The 26,162-nt window shown below is 36.2% G+C and overlaps 1 protein-coding gene across 5 annotated transcripts in view; it reads left to right on the top strand.

Moving 5' to 3' along the window:
* Positions 1 to 26,162, top strand: part of CROT (carnitine O-octanoyltransferase) — a 45,231-nt gene that overhangs the window by 4,126 nt on the left and 14,943 nt on the right. For all 5 annotated transcript variants that reach the window (XM_033088004.1, XM_033088003.1, XM_033088000.1 and 2 more), the window contains exons 3-10: positions 593 to 728; positions 6,182 to 6,306; positions 7,745 to 7,926; positions 8,079 to 8,203; positions 14,958 to 15,066; positions 22,708 to 22,801; positions 23,154 to 23,279; positions 24,783 to 24,884. In XM_033088004.1, the coding sequence (XP_032943895.1) occupies positions 614 to 728; positions 6,182 to 6,306; positions 7,745 to 7,926; positions 8,079 to 8,203; positions 14,958 to 15,066; positions 22,708 to 22,801; positions 23,154 to 23,279; positions 24,783 to 24,884 (978 nt within the window). In that variant the 5' untranslated portion in view covers positions 593 to 613. The remainder of the gene's footprint in view (positions 1 to 592; positions 729 to 6,181; positions 6,307 to 7,744; positions 7,927 to 8,078; positions 8,204 to 14,957; positions 15,067 to 22,707; positions 22,802 to 23,153; positions 23,280 to 24,782; positions 24,885 to 26,162) is intronic.

The following is a 26,162-nucleotide window of genomic DNA, read 5'->3' as shown; positions in this document are numbered from 1 at the left end:
GGACTTAGGGTTTGTATGCCTTCTTGAACGAAGGAGAAGTGGGGCGGGGGTGGGGGGAGGTTGTGATTTGGGACTTCAGAGGAGAGGAAGGCAATTCACATGGAGGTGGAAAAGCAAATGTTTGGTAAATAAATGTTTGCTGGGTTATCTTTAACAATAGGACACAGGGAGGACTATGTTCAAATGCCTTATTAGGTTCCTCCCTGTCTATCATACTTAGTTCATATTAAACTATACTTATACATGATGATAGCTCCCTTCCTGGATCAGGTCCTCTATCTGAATTCTTTCAGGCAGTTAGAGGGAAGGTCAGAGGTTTTTAAGAATCTTTTGTTTCTTAAAAAGAATCCGCTTAAAATAATCAATATCCCAAAAAAGGCTTATTGTGGGGTAGCAAACTCTACTTCCCTTCAGTCTGCACTTTTTTTTTTAATTGGTTCTGTCTCTGACAAATTTATGAATTTATTAAGGACTAGGACTAAGTCCTGGATGTGCTGTAGTCCCTAAATATTGGTTTAGTGAATTTGAACTAGCTTATGTAAGAATACTTATGAGGTTGAAGTTGTGAGGGCTTTTTTTTTTTTTTTTTTAGTTTTCCTATTGTGATTTCATCATGGAAAATCAGTTGGTTAAGTCAGCTGAAGAACGAACATTTCAGTACCAGGATTCTCTTCCATCACTGCCTGTTCCTTCACTTGAAGAATCATTAAAGAAGTACCTTGAGTCAGGTATGTTTGTAATCTTTTACTGTAACTATTGTGAGCAGTTTAGAAAGCTGTGAAATTGTTAAAAGCTGATGAGAGTCTAATTCTTTTTCTTCTAGGCTTATGATAAAGTATCCTTAAAATGTTCCAAATTTTCTTTCTCATGTTAATTTTTCCATAGTTTGAAAAGCCAGCTAGTATTAGGCTTACAATAAAAAGTAGTAGTCCTCTGCCTCATCCCCCAATGCCTGATAATTCCACTCTTTCAAGCAAGCATTTTCAAATATTTTGTCAATTTCCTGTGTTGTTTATCTCCAGGTTTAAACTAGTTAAACTTCTTGTGCTACTATTTCTTGGATTTTTGTTGTTGTTGATATTATAAATTAGTTCCTAAAAATATATAGAGTTAGCTCTTTGAACCCTCTAACATTCCTCCCCCCAACGCTCAACATATATGCCATCCAACGTATCCACATTTTCCCTCTCATTCTCTCAATATTAATTGTGCAAATCACCATTTAGGATGAAATTAATATTCACCTGATTTAATTTAGGGTTTCTTCTGATTTAAATAATTGTTTATCTGATTTAAATTACCTGACCATTTAGGGTGTATAGTTTTGTAATTATTCACAAGAGAACCATTTGGAGAACCATTACCTTTTTTGCTGTACTTTTTTGGTTTTTCCTCATTTTTCATTTGCTTAGTTTGCTTTGTATTCACAACTAATTCACTGCAAACACTTTAATACAGTGAGAATCCCTGAATATACTTAAATATATAAGATAGCCTCTCAGTTTCATTTCTTTTTGGAGGCATCTCTCTTGGGGCTCTCTGCCTTCTTGCTCCAATCGGTGTTCATTTCTCTTGAGTTGGCAGGACAGTTATTACCCTGGGGCTTTCCTTCAGCCATTATCCCGGCTTTTCTCTTCACATCTCTCTCCTGTGTTGGATTTCCTGCTTCCTGGATTGTCTTCCTCTTTCTCTTCTCATATTTTGGTGCAGTCTATCTTCAGTAGCCACTTGCGGAAGCGTATCTGAGAAGAAAAGAACGTAAAACCTAAAAATGTATTTATTCTACCTACATACTTAGTTGTTTGGCTGAGCATAGAATTCTGGGTTGGAAATTATGTTTCTTAAGAGTTTTGAAGTCACAGTTTGTTCCTCTTGAAGTCTGATGTCATTCTGATGTTCACTCCTTTATATGTGTGACCTGTTGTTTTTTACTCTCTGGATGTGTTTGACAACCTTTTTCTTTATCCCTACCATTCTGAATTTCTCAGTGAAGTCTCTTAGAGTGTAGGTGTTTAAAATATATTTTTCTAAACACCCAGTGGGTTCTTTTAGTTTAAAATGCCATGTTCTTCAGTTCTAGGAAAATTTTAAAATACTGTGTCTTTGCTAGTTTTCCCTTCTTTGCTCTTTCTTTTTGGAACTCCTATTATTTGGATCTAGGTCCTTCCGGATAAGCTTTTAATTTAAAAATGTTTCATGTTAGTTATTAGTATGTTAATTGCTGTTGAGTCGGCTCTGACTGCTGGCGACCCTATAAATGAGTGATGTCCTCAGGGTCGTGTCCTCAACAGCCCTGCTCAGCTCCTGGAGACTCATGCCTATGGTTTCTTTTATGTGGTCAGTCCATTTCATGTTTGGTCTTCCTCTCTTCCTGCTCTTCTGTTTAACCCAGCATTATTTTCATTTTCAAAGAATCCTGCCATCTCATGATGTGCCCAAGGTAGGACAGCTTTAGTTCTGTCGTGTTTACCTCCAGCAATGTTTCAGGCTTAATTTGCTCTAAGACCCACCTGTTAGTCTTTCAGGCAGTCCAGGGTTCCTGTAGAGCTCTCCTCCAGCACCATGTTTCAAATGAATCAGTTTTTTTTTTTCCCAACAGCCTTCTTCACTGTCCAACTTTCGCATTCATTCATCGTTACTGGAAATACAAGGCTGTGGGTGATCTGAGCCTGGGTCTCTAATGACACATCGTTGCTCTTGATGATCTTTCCTAATTCTTCCATTGCTGCCCTTCTGAGTCTTAGCCTTCTCTTGGTTTCTTGGCTGTAGTCTCCATTTGAATTGATGACTAAACCAAGGTAAGCAAAATCTCGAACAATTTTGTCGTCTTCATTGCCTATGTTAAAGTTGTGTATTCTTCTATAGTCATGATTTTTATCTTCTTGATGTTCAAATGCAGTCCGGCTTTGGCACGTTCTTCTTTCACTTTCATCAGAAGGCGTTTCAAATCATTACTACTTTCTCCCAGTAAGATGGTGTCATTTTGCATATATTAAGTTATTGCTGTTTCTTCCAGCAGCTTTTACTCCTTCTTCCTCTGAGTATAGCCCAGTTTTTCATATGATACGTTCTGCACACAGGTTAAACAAATAGGGAGATAAAATGTACCCTTGTCTGACACCTTTGTCTATAGGAAACCATCCTGTTTCTCCATATTCTGCCATGACAGTGGCTTCCTGTTCACAATACAGTTTACACAACAGGATGATCAAATGCTGAGGCACACTCATTTCTTTCAGAGCAGCCCATAGCTTTTCATGATTGGTGCAGTCAAAGGCTTTATGTAATCTATAAAACATACAACGTATGATCAAACAATATGGTTAATGTTTACCTAAAAAATTATTACAGTAAAAGGCATATTGCCATTAATCCCTCTGAAGTATTCCCCCTTGCTTCGAACACACTTATCCCACCGTTCTTGCCACTTTCTGACGCAGTTCTTGAAGTCCTCTTTTGTGAGTATCTTTAGTTGTGCTGTCATGGCTGCCTCCATCTCCTGAATCATTTTGACTTTGGGGAAGAGCCAGAAGTCGCACGGTGCCAGATCTGGTGAATAAGGTGGATGAGCACACACTATAATGTTTTTATTGGACAGAAATTGCTGTGTATGAGAAGTCATGTGTGACACAGAGCATTGTTACAATGGAGGATGATTTATGGCACACTTTAAAACACCTTCTCTGAACCATAGCTCATACCTGACTGACTGCACTGAACAAGTTGAAACTTGTCACACACTGTTACTAAGGTTCCACATGCTGCTTCCCATATTGAATTCCCTGCCTTTCTGTTGGATGGCACTCGGCAACAACATTCACTGTGTTTTATGATCACAACCAAAAGGCTCTATGTCACACTTCACTTTTAGAACAGCAATTTGTGCCCTCGTCCACCTTATTCACCAGATGTGGCACTGTGCAACTTCAGGCTCTTCCCTAAAGTCAAAATGACCATGAAAGGTAAACGTTTTGAATCAATTCAGGACATGGAGGCAGCCATGACAGCGCAACTAATGACACTTACAAAAGAGGACTTCCAGCACGGCTTCAGAAAGTGGCGAGAACGGTGGGTGAGGTGTGTTCACAGTGAGGGGGAGTATTTTGAGGGGGATTAATGGCAATGTGTCTTTTACTGTAATAATTTTTTCTTAATTTAAACATTCACTGTATTGTTTGAGCACACCTCGTAGACTAACCTTCTTTTGAAATTCTTCAGTGCACTCCAGTATCCAGTGACTGCTTGCAATTAGGTCTCCAGTGCCTGTTCCTTTCCTGATTCCTAGCTTGAACAGCTGGCATTTCGTGCTCCACATAAAGTAGAAGCATCACCTTGAGCATCACTTTACTTATGTGGGAAATTAGAGCAATGGTCCGATGGTTACTGCACTTCTTGGCATCTCCTTTCTTGAAGATTGGGCTGTACATTCATTATTATTGCCTTTCTCTTTTTGGTCTTATTAACCATTCGATATCACTAATCCTTTGTTCCTTCAGCTCTCTGAATCTCATGTGAGAGGCTTTTCTCAAATGTCTGGCACTTCGTAGACATTCCTACTTGAGACAGAACCTGAAAAGCGGAGTGAGAGTTCCGTGTGCATGGATAGGGCTTGGCGACCAGTGGGCCTTTCCGTGAGCCTTGTAGGGTAATAATGAAGAAAGCTAGCAGTTTCATTAGGGCTTACCCAAATACCAGTACTCCTTTCTCTTGGACTAATCAGTTTCTCCAAAGAAAAAGCCTCTCATCATTTGTTTAGATGAGGCATAAGCCTTACTGCTAGTGTTTTGGGAGCTTAGTAAGAGGGCTCATTGTTCTGAGTGTATACTTCCATTATAATCCCTGTTTTTTTCAACATGGGCTAGAATCCTGGTATTCTTTTCTGGTCGAACTTCTCCAGAGAGTAAACCTCCACGTTTCTACTGGCATTGGGAGAAAGTTGTCTGGCTTTCTAAAGTGGAGAAGGACATCTACAGGGGCAAGTTTGGATGGAATGGTTGTCTCGTGCTTCTAGACTTTCAAGCAATCCTCCTGTTTCCAGCATGACTTTGCCCCCTGCCTCTGGGAGTCCATGTATCTTGAATTCTTGAATCTCTCTGGGATTGTACTGTAGGAATTGGCTCACTCCTTGGTTTGCACCTAACTCTACCCTATCTCTCATTACCTTCCATTCACCAGGCTTTAGGTACTTTCTCCATTTTACAAAGTCAGTTGCCATTTTCCCGTGTGTTTTCTAATTTGTAAAATGTTAGCTTAACCTGTCTGCTGTCTTCTTTCTTTTCGTTTTCTTTGTCCTTAAGGATGTATCCCTTTTTAGTCACTGTCATTTTAGAGAGTTTCTAGAAGTAGTGAAGGTAAATGTATGTATCACTTTGTTTAAATGGAAGCCCTCAGATTTTTAAAATTTCTTCTTTTTCTCTCTTCTTTTTTCTCATTTACTTTGACCTTGGAATTCTAGTGTCTTTTTAAAAAAATTCACTGATTATTTACTTTTGATTATTCACTTCACTGATATTCTTTATGAATACAGATATTTAAATTGACTTTAAGATAAGACTTAAAGAGGCAAATGAAACAAAAAATATTAATGTCCTTTGATTTCTAAAATTTATTTTCATCTGTAGCTTAATTTTCAGAGCACTTGGTTTTGATGGAGTAGGAACCCTATACCTTCTTTTTTCTTTTTCTTTTTTTCTGAAGGAAACCATTATTGGCCACAAGGCACCCAAAACTGCTCTGGGCAGGCTTTACACTTACATTTACATACATTTTGTATTTACATACAGAATGTTCAAGGCTCTGCTTGAACATCAATGGAAAGAAGCTGTAATTTCTCTTATTCATGGCTAAACAGGATTTACTTTCCTATTGGACTAATAGCTATATGATAATCCTGTCTTTGCCATTTTAACTATCATCATCCAGAATGATTTTAAAATAATTTTTCAGAATATGGATATTAGATTACATAATTGCTACTGTTGTATTTTTTTACAGTATTTTGTATTGTTGCTTTTCAGCTATTTTCGTATTGTAAACTCTAATTTATTGGACTGTTGTGATAATTAATACATACATAATTGTTTTATATAACTAAGTCTTAAGATTTGTGTAAGTAATAATAATTGAGGTGAATTTGTGGTACTTATGTCTAAGTACTTTAATGCATATTTTTTCTTTATAGTAAAGCCATTTGCAAATGAAGAAGAATATAAGAAAACTGAAGAAATTGTCCAAAAATTTCAAAATGGTATTGGAGAAAAATTGCACCAGAAATTACTTGAAAGGGCAAAAGGAAAAAGAAATTGGGTATTTATGTTATTGTACTTATAGTTAGAAAATTGATGATGCTTAACGAATGAGAAATAAAAATGTGTGTTTTCATTTAAAAATTATTACTGTAAAAATCCTCGCAGTCATCATTTTCATTATCATCACCCTAAAAAATTAATGAATCACTTAACTCTGGGGAGTTTTGAGTGTTGTGGGTGGGCTCCTTTCTTATTATATGGGAAACTTGATGAGATGCAGATTTCCTGGGACCAGTGATTCTGATTCAGTTTCTCTGGAATGGGGGCCCAGAAATCCTTATTTTAACAACTACTCCACATGGTTCTGATGCAGGTGATCTGCAGACCATGCTTAAGAGAAACATTTTGTCCAGGTAATCATAGCCTAAAATACTCCAAAACACTACCAGAATAGACATGATGCATAGGAGACATTACAAATATTTAAACAGTGTATGGGGAAAAAAGGGCCATTACAAAATTGGAGTGGAGAATGGTTATGGCGATTTTATGTTTCAGTTAGATTGAGGTGTTAGTATAATAATTGTTAAGGACCCCAGTAATTTTCCACAAAGAATCTTTTTTGGCTTCTTCGGCGTAACTATGAGGTTGGTGCAAAAGTAATTACGATTTTTGCAATTGTTTTTAACCCTTTAAACCGTGATTACTTTTGTACCAACCTAATACTGCTATAGTATGAAACGGAGAATGAGTTTTTATAATTAAAAATCATTACTTTAGTCTAGAAATAATGATTGTAACTATGTTTGAGTTTCAGAAATAAAAAGTAAGCTGATCTTTTCATCAACCATTGATACCTGTAATGGAATAATAAAATTTTATACTCTCAGATTCCTTTATTCTCAATCTTGAGCCTTGAGTGATTTTAATTAGAGTAAAGGTAAAGAACTTGTTGTTCTGCCTGTATCCTTTTATATCTTTTTCTGAATGACTGATTATAATTTATAGTGTCAATTTTTTTCAAAAAGATCTCCAGGTAATTTGATGAGACTGCTTACTTATAATGTGAAATACAAGTGCACATTGTGAAAGGGACACACAGAAAGCAGTGTGTGAAAAATCTAAGTTAGTTTTAAGCCTACTGAAAAGTTTTTGTATTTCTGATTTAGTATTTCAGTTTTTGCTTGGAAAAGGAAAATTGTAAATCCCTTAATAATTGTTGTAATTAAGTGAGGATTTGTTGAATATCTACTGTACCCCAGATACTGTGAGAAAACACACCTAAGTACTTTGTTTGGTCAGTATAATCTGTCTGAAGGTGCTTTCTTGGTTCATGTTTCTGATAATGTAGTTAAACTGAACAATATTTAAGATCCTACAGTTCAAAAGGAAAGAAGAAGAAAAAACAGTAACTCTCATTTCTTTTTTTTTTTGTCAGCTGTTACACATTCACATATTATCAATAGAATTAGGCTGATGTTCTTCATTTATTCTAGCTGGAGGAGTGGTGGCTGAATGTTGCCTACCTGGAAGTTCGTATACCCTCACAACTGAATGTCAACTTTGCGGGTGCTGCACCCCATTGTGAACACTACTGGCCTCCAAAAGAAGGCACTGAATTGGAAAGAGGAAGTATAAGTCTTTGGCATAACTTGAATTACTGGCAGTTGTTAAGAAAGTAAGGATACTTATGTGATTTGTCTCGGGTGGCAAAAAGTTGAGAAGCTTAATTTACTTATTTGGGGTGAATACTACCAAGTTGTGATCGCGGTGGTTTATAAGTTTTTTAATGACTTCTTGATCAAAATACTTTTTTTGTTGTTTTAATAGAGAAAAAGTGCCTGTTCATAAAGTTGGGACTACTCCTCTAGATATGAACCAATTCCGAATGCTGTTTAACACCTGCAAGGTTCCAGGAATTACTAGAGATTCTCTCATAAATTATTTTAAGACTGGTAAGTAGAAAACGCAGGTACTTTCTTAGGTAAAGTCACTGGGATTTGGGTAGTTCTGCTATAGTTTCTACTATGACACTGTGGAGCATACTATTCTGAAGGTAGTTCTTACTGGATTTTGACTAATCAAAAGCTTTCTATGCACCTTATCTTTCAGTCATTCTGATTAGTTGGAATTGATTCATGGGAATGGCTTTTCTAAACTGTGTCTTACATGGTTCTATATAAACCTGATGCTTATGTTGCATCCTTTAAAAGTCTGAATTTTAGTTAAAGAGTAGAATTATGACTCAGAGTATTAGGAAATCAGGATAATATGATTTGGATCCTTCTGTTTCTACCATCTTCCTTCTTATCTGAATTCTCTTTTTGAGCGTTTGCTTATATGTGCTCATCATGCCCCATTTCTCTCTGTGAGTATGCTTTTCTTCCCTGTTATATGAGGTGAGAGCCTGATATCAATCTTCTTGAAGACACATGAGTTCAGACTGACTCATCAGAGTTTTTTGTTTTTACTGTCAATTTAATGGCAATTTCTGCGTTGTGTCCTAGCATGCCTTAAAATGGAAAATTCTTTTGTAGCAACTGCTAGTTTCATTACTTCAGGAATGGTTTCTTTTTATAAATTTAGTAACAGTTTATAATTACTGCAGAATGTAATTATGAATGAATATATTTCTTACATAAAATTTTATTTAAAAGTAAAATTTCTCTAGCTAACTTTGCTTGTTGTGAGAGGGGTATGAGTTTTTGTCCTGTAGAGATCTACTCTTTGTAAACCTCTCTGGATGGTAAACATAGTTAATGTATTCAAGCCCCACACATTTACCTTGATGTTGCAAGTAAAAGAATTAAAAGAAAGGATTGAGGAACCTGTTTATTTATGGCATAAAGTTTAATGCCTAAATATGAATGGAAAAGGTCAACAGGAGAAAACTGATATGAGAATAGCAATAGAGAAACAACATGCATATCAGTTAAGAACTAATATCAGTAGACCTGGTTTTGAATTCAATCTTTATTACCTAGTAGGTATGTCCTTAGATAAGGTAACTCATTTAAAGTATAGTATGTAAAATGGGGATTCATTAATGTAATGTACCTCTTGATACAGTGGTTTAAGCTGTCATGGCTAGTATATTCTGGAACTTATGGCTATGTGAAGAGGTATAGATAGGTATAAAGCTGAGGTAGCAAGTAAACATGAAAAAATGTAAGTGAGTTAGTGACAAATACTGTATAGAAGATTCAAATAACATGATTAGGTAGTCAAGGAAGGCCTCTGAGGATCTGAAGGATAAGATGATCCAATACAGTTTGGGGCTTTTTATTTTTGTTTTTGTTTTGTGTGTATTGTGGGGGGAAATCCCCTGGGCATAATAAACTTGGCAGGTGTGAAAGGCAGTATGGATGGAGCCCAGTAGGCAGGAAGGAGGGGGGCAGATTAGAAAGGTGACTAGAGGCTAAATTATATAGTAGTGATTTGTAAGCCAACTCAGGTCTTTATTAAAAATGTGAATAGATACTATTAGTGGGTTTTGAGAAAGTGATGTGATCAGATTAATGTTTTAAAGATCACTCTACCTGCTGTTTGAAGAACAGATTTTTAGGAGACAGACAAGTGTAGAAGGAGGGAGAGCAGTTAGAAAGTTGTTTCAGTAGTCCAAATGAGCCCTTATAATGACTTGTACTCAGATGGGACCGTGGAGGTGGTGAAAAGTTATTAGATTCTGGATTTGGGCAGAATTACTCATAGATTGGTTGTGAGACATAAGAGAAAAACAGGAATTCAAGATGACTTCAAGATATTTGGCTTGCGTAACTAACAGGATAGATAGGTGTGTTGGTTCATGAGGTGGGAAAGATTGGGAGGAGATATTTAGGGAGGAAAATCAAGCGGTCCCTTAGGCTACTATATTAAGTTTAAGATGACTTTTAGACATCTAAGTGGAAATGTTAAGTTGGCAGTTAGATACAAAGTTGGGAGTTCTGGGGAGAATTCAGGACTGCAGATAAAGATGTAGGAATCATTATTAGAGGCATAGAAATGGTTTTTAAAGCCAAAAGATTAGCTAAGATTACTTTTGGAGCATAATAGATGAAAATGATTGTGATTCTTATCACAATCAAATTTAGTATTTGGTGATTAGAGGATGAGGAGCCCCCAAAAGATACCAAGGTAGGAAGAAAACAAGGACAGTGTTCTCCCAGAAGCCAAGAGAAGGAAGTATTTTACGTAATGCTTCTGAGAGGTCAAATGAGATAAAAATTCAGATGACCATTGGATTTGTCAATATGATGTGGACAGGGGCTGCCCTTGATAAGACCAGCGTTAGTGGAAGTTGGGGAAGGCAGCTCAACTGGAGGAGATGAAAACTAACAGAAGTGGTGACAACATATGGAAATAATATTTGGGAAAAATACTTGGTGTTCAGTGGGAGATTTTTGTTTATTTTTTTTAAAGGGTGGTTGGTGATGCAGAAATGACATGGGAGGGAAGGAAAAATAATCTTCAAGGGGAAGGGATAAGGAACCAAAGTCATTGAGAAGAGCTGAGAGGGTCAAGAGCAGAAGTGAGGGAGGGATTGGTTGTTTGACAGGAGCAGGGATGAGAGAGAATGCAAAAACTGCGTCTAGATGCAGACAGATTGGCCAACTTGGTTGTAGGAAGATAGGGAGATCCTGTATATTCTTTATGTTTTCTTTGGTGAAGTAAGAACTGGGGTCAGTCAGCTGGGGTGGAAGATTTAAGGAGAAAGGAGGTTTGAAATACTCATTTTGGAAAGTGAGAAAAGCAAGCATGCTGTGGAAATGTAGCTGAACAGTGTCGAGTGCGCATTGGAGATGTATGTTTATGAATTACAGTCAGACTAGATGGTGTGTTGTAGTTTTCATCAAACATCAGGCAGGTGCAGAGGAAGAGGGTGTGAAAGATTTAAGGTTTTGGCAAGGGGGAAATTATAATGCTGGACCCTGGACTCTATCCTGGGTAAGGAGAAAGTTGAATTTATGTGTGTTGAGGGGGGCGGAAGCAGGCGACATGCAAACTGCTGTGGCTAAGAGGCTGGTCTCAGTGAGGAGGCAACAGTTAGAACCGTTAGGACTAAGTCACTCGTGCCTTTCATCCTGTTCACCCCATTTGGCCCAGACTTCCCATGTCATCTCTCGTCGCGTGGACCACAGATTCGTGCATAGCCTAACTTGGCCCACGTTCCCCACTACTGGGACCCACACCCAACCCCTTCCCCCAACCCTTTGTCTGGAGCTCACAGTCAGCAAAACTTATTATATCTTCAACCTTTTCTCTGCAAGTTCCTGTTTCCTTCTTAAAGGTCCTGTTCCTGAAGCCTGATTACCCTTTGAGCTTACTGTTTTCCCCATAACCATCTCGGGTGGGGATTTTTTTCCTCTCTCTTACACTTTGGAACTGGAGGGCATGTAGGAGATCCTCCTGTGCTCCATAGTTCCCATTGCCCTTTCCATTTTTCCTTCTTCCTTACAGTTTGCACTCTTGAAAAAAAAAAAAAGTGCTATCAGGTGATATCTGCACTGCTTGTCATTATTCCGGTGCCTTTCCTTTTGGTCATTCCCTCTCCTTCATTGTTTTAGCACCAGTTTCACTATCTTCCCTTATTACTTCAGTCTCATTCTTCATGACTTGCGTTGTCAGTTGTAGGTGATCCATGGCCTCTCCTTTTCTTCATGGTCTTTCTCTAGGAATCTGCCCATCTCTACTCCGTCTCCCACTCTCAGCCGCGCACTCCCATGGTCATGCCCTAAACCTTGTTATCAAAAAACCCATCACCTCTAACATGGCGGTTGTAAGTATCTCAGTCAGGTCTCCACCTTCTTTTCACAGCTCACTTCCTTTAGTAATCCACCTCAGCTGTTTCTTTGCCCACATTATGACTTACAATGCACTTACCTACAGTCCTTCACAGTTCCCTTCCTCCCTCCCCCACCCCCAGTCTCCACTTCTTTCTGTGGGTCTTCACTGTATCACTCGTTTGCATACACATTGAAGTTGCTGTCCCCTTGCTTCCTCCCCACTGCACCCTTATCTGAACACTGTTTAAATTTCAACCTTCTGTTTTACCTCTACACATCAGAGTTACCTACCTGACAATTGGCATGGCCAGAGAAAATCATAAAACCTTACTATCTGGCCATATTCTTTTCTCAGATTATATTCTCCCAGAAAAGACTGTTTCATGCCTTTCTCCTTCCTTATTCTCAGCTAATGAACTCTCTTCTTCTCAGCAATTTTAAAGCAATCTTTTCATCCCCAAATTTACCAGCCTATCTGGTAGGCAGAATGATGCCCACCCTCCACAAAGATGTCTACTTCCTAATCCTTGGAATCTGCTGAATGTGTTAAGTTATGTGGTAAAGGGGAATTAAAGTTGCAGATGAAATTAAGGTTGATAATAAATTGACCTTGAGGTGGAGAGATTATCCTGGATTATTCAGGCAGGCCCAAAGTAATCACGAGAGTTCTCATAAGTGGAAGAAAGGGGCAGAGGGAGAACTAAAGAGACAGCAGCTTGAGAGCGTCGTGATGCCCCCTTGATGGCTTTTGGAGGAAGGCGGCCAGGGCCATGAACCCAGGATTGTTGGCAGCCTCTAGAAGCTAGACAAGTGAAGGAAACAGATTCTCCCCTAGAGTCCCCAGAAGGACCTGCGGACACTTTCATTTTAGCTCAGTAAAGCACATTTCAGGCTTTTGGTCCCCAGACCTGTAAGACAATAAATATGTGTTGTTGGTGGTAATTGACTGCTAAGTTAGTGGTAACTTGTTACAGAAGTCATAGTATTCATATGAATTCACATTGTATTCATAGTATTCAAAAACATATTCAAGTATTTGCCCATCCTGCAACCCCCTTGCAACACATTATTACACAGTCATGTATTTTGCCTTCCCATTTTCAAAATGAAAGAACTGTCCTGACTCCTTATATATGGTGTGAGGACACCCTTCCATGTGGTGCACTGGGCCCCTCTTCCTCTTGCCTGCTCAGGGACCTTGCTTCTGGATTATCCTCTCTCTCTGTGCTGCATTACCAGTTTTTCCTCTTTGCTAGCATGTTCCAATCTGTAATCTCTCCCTCTTAAAGAAAGAAAACCAAATTAGAGCCCTTGTCTCCTTGAAGTGTCACACCCAGTCAAAGCTACTATCACCTGTCACTTCAGACATTCTCACCTGGATCACTTCAGTTACTTCCTAAACTGATCTTGTATATTCTCTTCCCTCTTATAATCTCTTGTCCGTATAGTAGCTCGAGTGACTTTTTAAAGTATTAATTAGATTGCAGTATTACTTTCCTGCTTAAAACCCTCCACTGGCTTCCTTCCCACCCGTACTTAAAATTTAAAGCCCTTTCTGAGGCCAGTGTGATCTGGTCCCAACCTTACCCACCATTCTACCCTTTTCTCTGTCAGCTGCCACTGCACCGACCTGTTTTCCTTTAAGCAAACCGGCTCACTTTTGTCCTAATGCCTTTATACTTGCTGTTTCTTCTTCCTGGCACTCTCTTCCTGCAGATATTTCCATGGTTCACTCCTTCACTTCATTTGGTTCTTTGCTCAAATATCCCCTTTTAGGCTCATCCGGAGGTAGCACCCTCCTGTTACTCTCCTCCCAACCTTTTATTGGTTATTTTGGCATCAGGCTTATTTTCTTTTTTCCAGCCTTAAATTTTGGATAGGGTGTGGTCAGTAGATGCAGCAAAAAAAGGTAGTGGTGATAAATATAAAAGGATATGGAGGTTTTTGAAGGGGAGGAAAGAAGAAATGGGTTGGGAGTAGCCATGAGGGACAAGGAAAACACAGACCTCACCTGCTAGGACTTGAGGAAATAGGATGTAAGGGAAAAAATAGCAGTGCTATCAGGAGTTGGTCCTTCGTCATAGCTGATGAATAGATTTCATGAGGTGATGTGTGTAGAGCATTTAGCACAGTGTCTTATACATAATATCAGACAGTAAATTGCCTTCCGTGGCAGTATATGTCTTTATTTTTTTTTTTTCCTTTCTTAGAGGGAAAGAGCAGGAGCAGGGGTCATACAGGAGAACCCTTGTCAAAGGGACTAGTACTTGACAAATGTAGCTCAATCAGAATAGTCTGAACCTTACAGCAAACAAATAGATCTTGGGGAGTTAAGGTGTACCAAAGGAAACACAGAATCAGTTATCAGTGGCTTACCAGGTGTTATCAGAGCCTTCAGTAAAACTATAGGTTGGGCAAAATTCTTTCTCCTTGCCACTCAGGCTTACGTACGTGCCCTTATTCTACTGAAAACTATTTTATTGAGAAATCATAGCTAGATATTACTGCAATTAATTCATCCAGTGAGCAATCAACATTAAAATAATCCCAAAGAGAAACTTGTTAATTCCAACCATCTACTCCAGGGTTCCTCCTTCACCCTTTTCCTCTTCCCTTTCCTATCCATAAATAAAACGAGAAAGCCCTGCAGTGGTTTGGGATTTATATGATTCTCAGGGTGCACAAATATTTGAAATGCCTGTGGATTTCTAGATGTTTCACATGGACAGGTTTCAACAGCATGTATTTTATCATAATAACTGAAATTCTATCACTTGATATAATTTTTGTTCATATGATATAGTTGATGCATATATGATAAGCAAAATACTGGAGGAATGATTTTTTTCTATTAGATGTAAATATGCAGCTTTACTCTTGTTTAACTTTGAGAGATTTGAGTCCTGCTTTCTGTTTCTTTTCACAGAGCGTGAAGGGCATTCCCCAAGTCACATTGTAGTGCTGTGTCGAGGCCGAGTTTTTGTCTTGGATGCAATACACGAAGGATGTTTGATTACCCCACCAGAGATTCTCAGGTTTTCAGACTACTCTCTTGAATCTCGTTAGTTTTTAAGCTTTTAAAATAAATGTTTTAAAAAAAAAAGTGAAAAAATAAATGTTTAGAATTGCCTCTTTATAAGGTGACAGAAAAATAAGAATTTTCTATATGCTGATTTTTAAAAACCTTTTTTTTAATTTTTAATTTAAATTACTTTTTAATTTTACTAGATGTATATGAATATATTCTATTTGGAGAAAAGGAAAACATTACAAATACTACCAATCTCATTTCCTGACCCAGAATTTATCACTGTTACTAGTTGGGTGTATTCTAGCCTTCCAGATCTATTTACATGCACATATAGATTTAAAAAATACATATATTTGTATTTTATATATAGTATGTATTGTATGCATACAAATAGTAGACTGTACATACAGTAGTATATGATATATATATATAATATTGTATGTTTATATTTTTAAAGTGTATTATGGAAAGTTTCAAAATGTAGAAGGAATTATACAATGAAGCTCTTCCATGTACTCATACTCTGTCTTCAACAATGATAAATCTATCGTCTCGTTTCAACCTCCTTATGCCCCTCCCCTCACTCCCCCATTGATTATTTTAAAGAAAATCTCAGACATAATATCCTTTCACTATAAATATTTTAGTATGCATCTCTAAACTATAAGGACTCTTAAAAATACACACGTACAGTACTATTATCATAACTAATGATTTGCTGCTTCTAAAATAATTGTTTAATATTATTAATATCCGGTCAGTTCAAATGTCCTAGATTGTCATAAATGTTGAGTCGTATGTATCTATCTATATTTTAAATTATGTTTAGTAAGTATTCCAAGCATGTACAGAAATACACGCAGAGGTAGACAGCTAAATGCTCATGTAACCCCCACCCAGGTCAAGACATAGAACATTTCCGGTACTCCAGAAACCCCTGTGGTACCCTTCCCAGTTACTGTGCTTTACCTCCTTCCCAAGGGGAATAGTTTAGGTTGCTTACAGTTTTTATTCGTACAAAAAATGCGGCTGTGAAAATCCTTGTGCAAGTCTTTCGATGCACATGAGCCTGCATTTCTGTCTGAACATGCTCAGGAGAGGACTTGCTGAGTCATAGGCTGTGTATACATTTCCTTCAGTGGATAATGCCAGTTTTCCAAAATACTTGTACTGATAAAAAGCACTTCCCCTAGTGTATGAGTATTGTAGGAGTTCTTTATTCATTTTCATTGGTTTTATGTGTTAAAATCCACAGACTAGATATTTATAACCCTTTCATTCTATTAAAGGTGTCTTTGTGATCAATAGAAGTTCTTTTTTGTCTTTTTTTTTAAAATGTCTGTTTAATTGGGGAATATTGGGGAACATTGTGTTTCCCCAGGGCCCATCAGCTCCAAGTCATTGTACTTCAATCTAGTTATGGAGGGCGCAGCTCAGCTCCAAGTCCAGTCGCCGTTTTCAATCTGTAGTTGCAGGGGGTGCAGCCCACCATCCCATGTGGGATTCTAACCCAGCAACCTTGTTGTTGAGAGCTCACGCTCTAACCTGCTGATCCAGCCACCCCTAGAAGTTCTTAATTTGAATTTGGCCGCCCCTAGAAGTTCTTAATTTGAAGTTAGTCCAGTTTATTAACCTTTTACCATATGGATTATACTTTTTATTCCATTTTTTAAAAATTCTCCCTAATCCAATGTCAAGAAGATATTTTCTTATATTGTGTTCTAGAATTTTATTCTTTTGCCTTCTACAATTACATTAACCGTCTGCCTAAAATTGGTTTTTGTATGTGCCATGAGGAAGGGATAGTTGTACACATTTAAAAAATAGTGTTGTTTTAGTTATTTCCTGCAGTTTGCTTCTTTTAGTCAATAATAAGATAATGATATTTTCATGTTGGAGCAGATACATCTACCTTATTCTTTTTAACTGTTGTATAAAATTCTGTCAAATGAACATAACTGTAGTTGGACCATTTCTCAATTAGTGTGCATTGAGGTAATTCCCATTTATTGTTGTAACTGAACATTTTCAAGTATGCCTCTTTATTTGGGAGAAAATATCTGTGGTTTAATACTGGAAGTGAAATTTCTGGATCATAAGATATGTTCATTTAAAATTAACTCAACTTGTCATCCAAAGAGACATAATGTTCCCTATCAGTACTTTATGAGAATATCCTCTTCTCCACATAATTGCTGACAGGCTATAACTAAACTTAAAACATTTGGTGAACTGACACGTGAAAATGGTTTTTTCATTGTTGCTCAAATTGGCACACTATTACTAGTGAGGTTGAATATTTTTATATATGTTTATAAACCATTTGTATTTTCTCTGAGTTGCTTTTGCCTGTTTTTCGTTTTTTTTATTGGCTTTGTTTTAGTCTTACTGATTTGTAGCAGTTGTTTATGTTTCTGGACCCTAATCCTTTATCGATTATACATAGGTGTTACAAACATTTTATTTCAGTAAACTTAAAAAAAATTTTTGGTAATTGTACAGACGTTGTTAATTTTGATGTGGGCAAATTTATCCATCTTTTAGGTATTTTTGCTTTTGTGTCTTGGATATTTGTATATGTTCCAGTTACATTTTTTAATTTGTTTGGTCCAAATTGGACATGTCATTGTTAGATCAGGCATATTGATTAGATTACTCAAAGCCACTCTTCCAGAACTTGCATACATGTGATCTGTGGGCTAAATTCAGACTGTGACCTGTTTTGCTTGAATAACAGAGAATTTGAATCGCTATTTAAAAATCAAGAGAATTCACAGAAAAATAGGGATTTCTGTTTTCTCTTTAAAAAAATTTTTTTTTCTTCAGGTTTTTAACTCTTTTAATTCGGCCTCCATGGTGGTTTTCTTGCCTTCATGTAGTCTCTATAGTCATCAGTCTTAGGGCTTTAAAATTCAAATTTGATTGTATCTCACCTTTGATAAAAATTTTAAAATGGTTCCTTGTGGTCTAGAATACAGTCCCAGGTCCTTAGTAGTGGTCTAGATTTGAGCTTTGCCTGTCTCTTCAGCCTCATGTCCTGCTTTTCCTTCTTGTTCATCCTATACTCCATTTCTCTGCTTACAATCTTGTAACAGATTATCTGTGATCTTTGCATCTCATGCTTTCTATTTGCAATGCCCTCTCCTGCCTAGTCTACCTCTTGTGTGCGCATTCTTACTCATGCTTTATTTCTCTATTTACATGTCACCACAAGGTCAGCTATTTCTTAATTTCCTATTCCCTTTCCTCTCCCTAACCCCCAAGGAGTTAGCCTCCTTTAGTCTCTTTATATGCCTTGTATTTATCTCTATTATATTGATAATAATGTATTAAAGTTTATTTCTATGTTTTTACATGCAGATGGAGCTCTAAGAGATTGGTCACCAGGTCTTTTTTTTTTTTTTAATTCCCTTTACTTAATATAAAGGAAAAGTGTGTGTGTGTGTGTGTGTGAGAGAGAGAGAGAGAGAGCGAGAGAGAGAGAGAGAGAGAGAGAGAAAGAGAGAAAGAGAGAGAGAGAGAGAGAGAGAGAGAGAGAGAGAAACACTGAGTGATCAGCCCAGTCCTGTGCATTAGGAAATTTTATCTAGAAATGTAAGATACATATTAGAAGAGTAAGATAGATTGGTCAGATTCTGAATCTTTGTGAGTTGGAGCCTCAAAGAGATGTATTAAAATCTGCAGTAATCCAAGAAAGAAATAAAAGGTTGGGACTTTAAAAAATAGGACAAATACAGAAAATTTTTAGAGATAAAACTATAAGAATTGCTGACTGGATTTTAGAAAGAAAGTAAAGTAATAAATATGAAGGAGGTTTTTCAACTTGTATAATAGACAGATAGTATTATAGAAGGAGGAGGCAACAGAAAAAGAGGAACCATTTCAATTATTTTTTTCTAGTTTTTAACAATAGCTTTGAGATATAATTCATATACCATACTTGTTACCCATTTAATATGTACAATTCAGCATTTTTAGAATATTTACAGAATTGTACAACCCTCTGCACAATCAATTTTAGAACATTTTTATCATCCCCAAAAGTAACCCCTGAACCCATAAACAGTAACTTTATGGGTTACTGGTTATGCTGCAAAAGCCAAGGCAAAGGATAATTTTAAGATTTATTCTTGAGTGTTAAATACTTTATGATGAGGAAAATCAGACTATGATAAAGCTACTAGTTTTTTGTTTGTTTTTGTTTTTTTAATGGGATGCTAATTGGCAACTTTCAGAAACTCAGTTTCAAGATAATTACTGGAGGGCAAAACCAGATTACAGTAAATTAAAAAGTGAGTGGAAAGTAATGAAGGAAAAGTAATGAAGGTGGAACCAGATTGTGAGGAACTATCGAGTGTAAAATATTTTTAAGGATGTATGATTCTGAAATGTAAATATTGTTAATACAAGTTTTTTTATTTTAAATACCAAAAATTGCTGGATAGCTGAAAAACAGGTGCATAAATAGCCAAATTAAAGAAAGGAAAAGAGGGATTATCCTAGTCACCAAATCTGTACCTCTTGATTTATTTGAACAGAGAACTTATTTTTTAAAGCTACTTTGTGGATGTATGATTGACATACAAAAAGCTGTATGTATTTATTGTGTACAACTTGATGAGTTTGGGGTTAAGTATACACCCCTTAAACCATCACCACATTCTATACCATAAACATAGCCATCACCTCCAACAATTTCCCATCCTCTTTATTTATTATTAATAATTTTTATGGTAAGAACACTTAACATAAAATTGCCCATCTTAGCAAATTTTAAGTATGCAGTACAGTATTGTTACCTCTAGGCACTGTGCTGTACAGTAGCTCTCTAGGACTTAATCATCTAACTGAAACTTTGTACCCTTTGACTAATGTCCTCCTTACCCTAGCCTCTGGCAACCACCGTTCTACTCTGCTTCTAGGAGTTTGAGTATTTTAGACACCTCAGATAAGTAGGATAACATAGTATTTGTCCTTCTGTGTCTGGCTTATTTCATGTAGTGTAATGTCCTCCAGGTTCATCCATGTTGGTGTAAATGGCAGGATTTTTTCCTTATTTTAAGCACATTTGTTTATCCATTCATCTGTCGATGGATATTTAAGTTGCTTCCTCTTCTTGGCTATTGTGAATAATGCTGCAGTGAACAAGGGAGTACAGATGTCTCTTCAAGATTCTGATTTCAGTTCCTTTGAATAAATACCCAGAAATGGAATTGCTGGGTCATAAGGTAGTTCTATTTTTAATTTTTTTGAGGAACCTCCATACTATTTTCCATAGTGGCTACACCAATTGACATTCCCACCAACAGTGCACAAGGATTCCTTTTTCTCCACATCCTCAGCAACACTTGTTGGCTCTTGTCGTTTTGATAATAAAGCATGTTATATTATGGTTTTGATTTACATTTCCTTGATGATTAGTGATATTGAATACTTTTTCACATACCTGTTGGCCATTCGTATATCTTTGGAGAAATGTCAGTTCAGTTCCTTTGTCCATATTTTAAATCAGATTCGGTTTTTTGCTATTGAGTTATAGGGGATTTTTAATATATTTTGGATATTAACCTCTTATCAGAATATGGTTTGCAAATATATTCTTGTATTCAGTAGGTTGCCTTTTCATTTTGTTGTTTCCTTGACTGTGCAGAAGCTTTTGGTTTTATGTACTGTTTAGTTTTACTTTAATTGCTTGTGTTTTTGATGTCATATCCAAGAAATACTTGCCAAGGCCAATGTCGGAAGCTTTTCCCCCATGTTTTCTTCTAGGTGTTTTATTATTTTAGGTCTTACGTTTAAACCTTTAATCCATTTTGAGTTGATTTTTGTCTGTGGTATAAGACAGGGGTCCATTTTCATTCTTTTGTATTGGCAATCCAGTTTTCCCTACACCGTTTATTGAAGAGCCTGTCCTTTTCCCATTGTGTGTTCTTGGTACCCTGGGCAACCTTAGTTGACTGTATATAAGTGGATTTATTTTGGAGTTCTCTGTTCTGTTCCATTTGTCTATATGTCCACTTTTATGCCAGTACCATACTGCTTTGATTATTGTAGCTTTGTAATATATTAACCTTGAAATCAGGAAGTGTGATGTTTCCAACTTTGTTCTTCTTACTCAAAATTGCTTTTGCTATCTTAAGTTTTTTGTAAATTTTATGATCTTTTTTTTATTTCTCTGAAAAGTGCCATTGGGATTTTGATATGGTTTGCACTGAATCTGTAGGTTGCTTTGGGTAGTATGGACTTCCTAATGGTGAAGATTTGGGCAGTTATTATCTGACCTTTATTATCAAACTTAAAATGTTGTTCCAGTAATTTCTCTCAGTAATTTCCAGTAATTTCTCTCAGTAATTTCTCCACCTGTTATGAGGTGGTCATTTTCCACTGAATATTAAAATGGCCATATCAGGGAGCAGGAAAAAATTTCATAGTCAAAGCTGGTGCTTTTAAGTGTAAGGAAAGAGTAGAAACCAGTACCACATGGAGAAAAAAGTATATTTTATTACTTTAGCATTCAGAATTCATGTGGATACTATGCCCACCACAAAACCACAGTCTGTAAAAACTTTATTTGTAGTTAAAGCATAATCAGTTTGCAAACACAAATAAGCAGGAAGAGGCCAGGCGAATTGCTCCCACCATTGATGCCTGTTGTTTGGTGAAGAAGCCCTCATGTGCTCTAGTGGACACCATTATTGTTCAAATAAAGAGGGAGGACTTTTGCAGCAAGGAATTTATTTCTTCATTAGTATTAAAGAAATAATTAAGGAACAGAGGAAATTATGCGAATCGATAATTGTATTTTTTCCAGTTTTGCATGAAAAAGCCACAAATAAGGGATGGCTACCAGTGGGGCCTTTTGACCATTTATTTAGCTACGTCAGCTTAATTTTTAAGAAACCCTTGGAAGCTTTTAATTGAGGTAATATCTTAGCATGTACCTTGAGGAAGTAAGGCTGGAACTAAACCTCTGGATTTTTGACTGTTGAAAATGTATTTCTTTATGGAAGAACCCTGTTATTTACCTATCATATGTTTAAAGACACATGAAATTCATCAGACTGGAAATATAATGCTATGGGGGCAAGTAATTTATCCTTAGCTGACAGAGTCTTTAAAGTATCATGGTTATAAGTAACAACAACACATGTGAAAACATTTAAAATCTACTATATGATACATGTTTACTAAACACAAATATTAATTGGGTGTAGCATAAGTTCTCTATTAAATATATATGCACATAGTTTTTAGTTAGATAAGATGTGCATGATATTTGTGAGATTATTTACCAGAATATTATTCAAGTTCTACATTGTGTAAGAGTTATTTACTTTAATCCTGGAAGTGCATATACATTTTGAAAGTACTCACATATATTATATCAGCCAAACACCAAATTTATTTATGTAAGTTATTGTCAAGTATACTTTTGATGTTAATAGGCCACATAATCACTTTTTATAAAAAGATGTGGGGTGTGAAACAAGTCCATTGGTATTGAGGTCATGATCCCTTTCTTTGGATAATACGAGTATATCAAAACATTTAAATACTGATTAAAAATTATGATCTATGAAAGGCCAAAATAGCTAATGATTCTGCCTATTCTCTTTTTGAATCCCCTTTTTTTATCTTCCTTAAGGCAATTGACATATATCCACAAGAAGTGCCATAGTGAACCTGATGGACCTGGGATAGCAGCATTAACTAGTGAGGAGCGAACTCGATGGGCTAAGGTTATAATTTATACTTTTTTTTAAAATTGAGGTATAATTGACATATGACATTGTATTGTTTTCAGGTGTACAACATAATGGTTCGATATTTGTATACATACAAGTATTGCAAAATAATCACCACAATAAGTCTAGTTACCATCTGTCACCATAGTTACAATTTTTTTTTCTTGTGATGAAAACTTTTTAAGATCTAATATCAGCAACTTTCAAATGTGCAATATATTATTATTATTAACTATAACTTACACTTTTCTTAATAAACCTTTTCCCTAACAAACTATTTTGAGGTTTTTTCTGGATGTATTATATTTAATTTGTAACATTTAATTATTATCTCCTTGCCCTTTAGGCACGAGAATATTTAATTAGTCTTGATCCAGAGAACTTGACTATATTAGAAAAAATTCAGAGCAGTTTACTAGTATATTCCATAGAGGATGACAGTCCATATATAACGCCAGAAGATTATTCTCAGGTATTTAACTATCTTGTTCTGTATCTCTTCCCATACATTTCGTCCCACAAACTTGAGAAGACCTTTTGGTATGTGCAGGCTCTTAAAACTTTTTCTTATAATGATATATACTTGTACCAAATTGAAGCATATACGTAGATCAATAATGCTTGGTTATCCTTTCCCCATTTAGATATCCATTTAGATATATCTTGTATATTGTTTAAAGAAGTGTGACTATTGTTTGTGTATCACATGTCAGTGTTTCTCAACCTTTTCACTGAATGCACATACAGGAAATTTGCACAGGTCACTGGACTAAATGAGCTTCTTGTGCCAACGGTGACATAAGAACCTACTGGTAACAGTGTGCCTTGACACCTTAATAGGTGAAGTCTGTCCTAAGAATTATATCTCTCTACAGTTATATCAAACTAAGGAATTTATCTTGTCATTTGGTTTTATTGAACATACTGACTGTAGTGAGTTTAAGGGTAAATGTGGCATTACTTAGTTTTTTTCCCCCTCTGGGGTAATATTATTTCCTGGGAAATAATAAAAAGTAGTAAACATATTTGTAGAAGTCTTATAGTCTTTTAAAAACACTTAGATTATTTCATAATGCATTCATTAATATTGAATGATAGGAATAAAATAATATGGGATTGAATAACCTTGTAGCTAAAAAACCAACTTCTCCTCTTTAGCGGTATTTTTGTTGTTGTTAGTAAAAGAATCACCAAACTTCTTAAGGAATAAGATGCTTTAATGCAGTGTTGTTGAAACTCTTTTTACTGCAGTCTACAGTTAGATTGCAGTCCACTACACACACACACACACACACACACACACACACACACAGTGTGCCCACGCATATATAATAGAAGTTTCACAAAACAGTAATTATTTTTACTATCTGTGATGTATTCTGATATTTATGTTTTATTTTATTCTTTCTTTTGTAAAGAATGTTTACTGTGATGCACTAAATTGATTTCTTATTTTCAAAACCTACTGTTTGAGAAACAGGTTTAGTGGGATATTAATTCTTGAAATAGTTTTCTTGTAACTAGACTTTAATGTCTGAACTTATCAAGGCCTCTTACTATTCAAGTTGCAAAAGGCTGTCCTTTCAATTTTATGTTCTCTAAATATCCATGAATATTGTACCAGCATTCTATTCTATGGTAGGATTTCTTGAGATTTTAAGAAATGTCTAAAATCAGGGACGGAATTATTATCTCTTGAATATAACTGTTATTTATTAAATTTGGCTTTCCTGAAGAGGAAAAATGAGTGTGTGTGTGTGTGTGTGTGTGTGTGTGTGTGTGTGTGTATAGAGAGAGACAGCGAGAGAGGTAGGTATTATATGTAGATATCTATATATAATCTCTCTGTATATTATATATAGAGATTACATATAGATGTATATATATGTAATATATATATATATGTTTTAAGATGTAATTATTTATAAAACAATATTAAAATCCTTTTAATTTGGAAATATTATATTTATTTTAGGTTACTGAAATGATCCTTATTGGAGATCCAACAGTACGCTGGGGTGACAAATCCTATAACTTAATTTCCTTTTCTAATGGATTATTTGGCTGTAGTTGTGATGTAAGTAAACTAGGGAAGTTATTTTTTTCTTTTAATCTTCTAGGTTAATTTAATGGCAATAAATTATAATACTGTGCTGTGGTAGTATGAGTAAACACTTCTTTAGTTTTATGGCATTATAGTAAAAGGTAGATTTTTTTTTTGAAACTGATTATTAGCTTTCCACCAGGAGATGTAAGGGAAGAAGCAGCATATCCTTCAGTTTTGTTCTTTCTTACCGGTTCCAGTAAAAAAAAAAAAAAAAAAAAAAAAAAGAGAGAGAGAGAGAGATTAATACTATCGTCTTAAATGAAATAATGTATGTGATATCTGTGAAAAATCTTTGTAAAGCTATAAAGTAGTACAGAGTTGTGAGATGCAGTTAGAAAAGTGGTTTGTTAGTGACCTGTGAGTCTTATTATGTGTGCTGCTGCTGCTAAGTGGGATGAGCTGCTCGTGCATCATGTACTGACCTCTCTCGTGAGCCGTTCCTCTGTGTGGCTGCTACCTACTTGGTAACAGTGTACTGTGCTTTTAGGCTCCATTGGGTCATGATACTGGGCGGCAGGACTGTGTAGTGTTAGGGTGATATTTAAGACATCTGATTACTCCCTCTGAACCTGGGCCCAAGTGGGCTGGGTTTGTATCTTAAGCCTTCCTTATTTCTCCCCAAGCCCAGATGTGTCACATTCAGTTCATGAATGGTCACTGTGTTTAATGTAAAGTGGTAGCAGTAACACACAGAGAAAAAAAAAAATCCCGTTGATGTAGCTGGCATCAAAGGAACGTGGAGAAAATAAGGCAAAAGTTTATCCTTCAAAATAAATAATGGAAATATTCACTAGTGGCAGTGCCGTTCTTTAGATATAGCTATCAAACCTGTACCACCGTGCTACTCAGCCCACCTTTCCCACATTCCTTAGACATTGAGAATTATTTCTGCTACTTTTGAACACTTTTATAGACATGTACACAAAATACTTGTGCTATTTAATACTCATCTAGTGGCTGATGTCTTTACCTAAAGAAGTTCATGCCCAGCCTCAATTTAGCCTTCAGATAGTCTGCCGTCCCCATCTGTTTTTCCAGAGTACTTTTATAATTCTAGAACATCTGAGCATTACATACATATACCTGCTTTGATTTCCAGTACTAATAGCAATTATTTTCTCTAGATGGTTCATGTTTATGTTATATCTGTCCTCATTACCCGCAGAACCCAAATTAGGTGCTTTCAACTTTAAATATTTGTTCTTAGAATAAAATATAGCAGTTATTTACTATACTGGAGTATATCCC

Source organism: Rhinolophus ferrumequinum, chromosome 20, assembly GCF_004115265.2.
Source record: "Rhinolophus ferrumequinum isolate MPI-CBG mRhiFer1 chromosome 20, mRhiFer1_v1.p, whole genome shotgun sequence".
NCBI classification, from domain to species: Eukaryota; Metazoa; Chordata; class Mammalia; order Chiroptera; family Rhinolophidae; genus Rhinolophus; species Rhinolophus ferrumequinum.
This window is presented reverse-complemented; position numbering and strand designations above follow the sequence as displayed.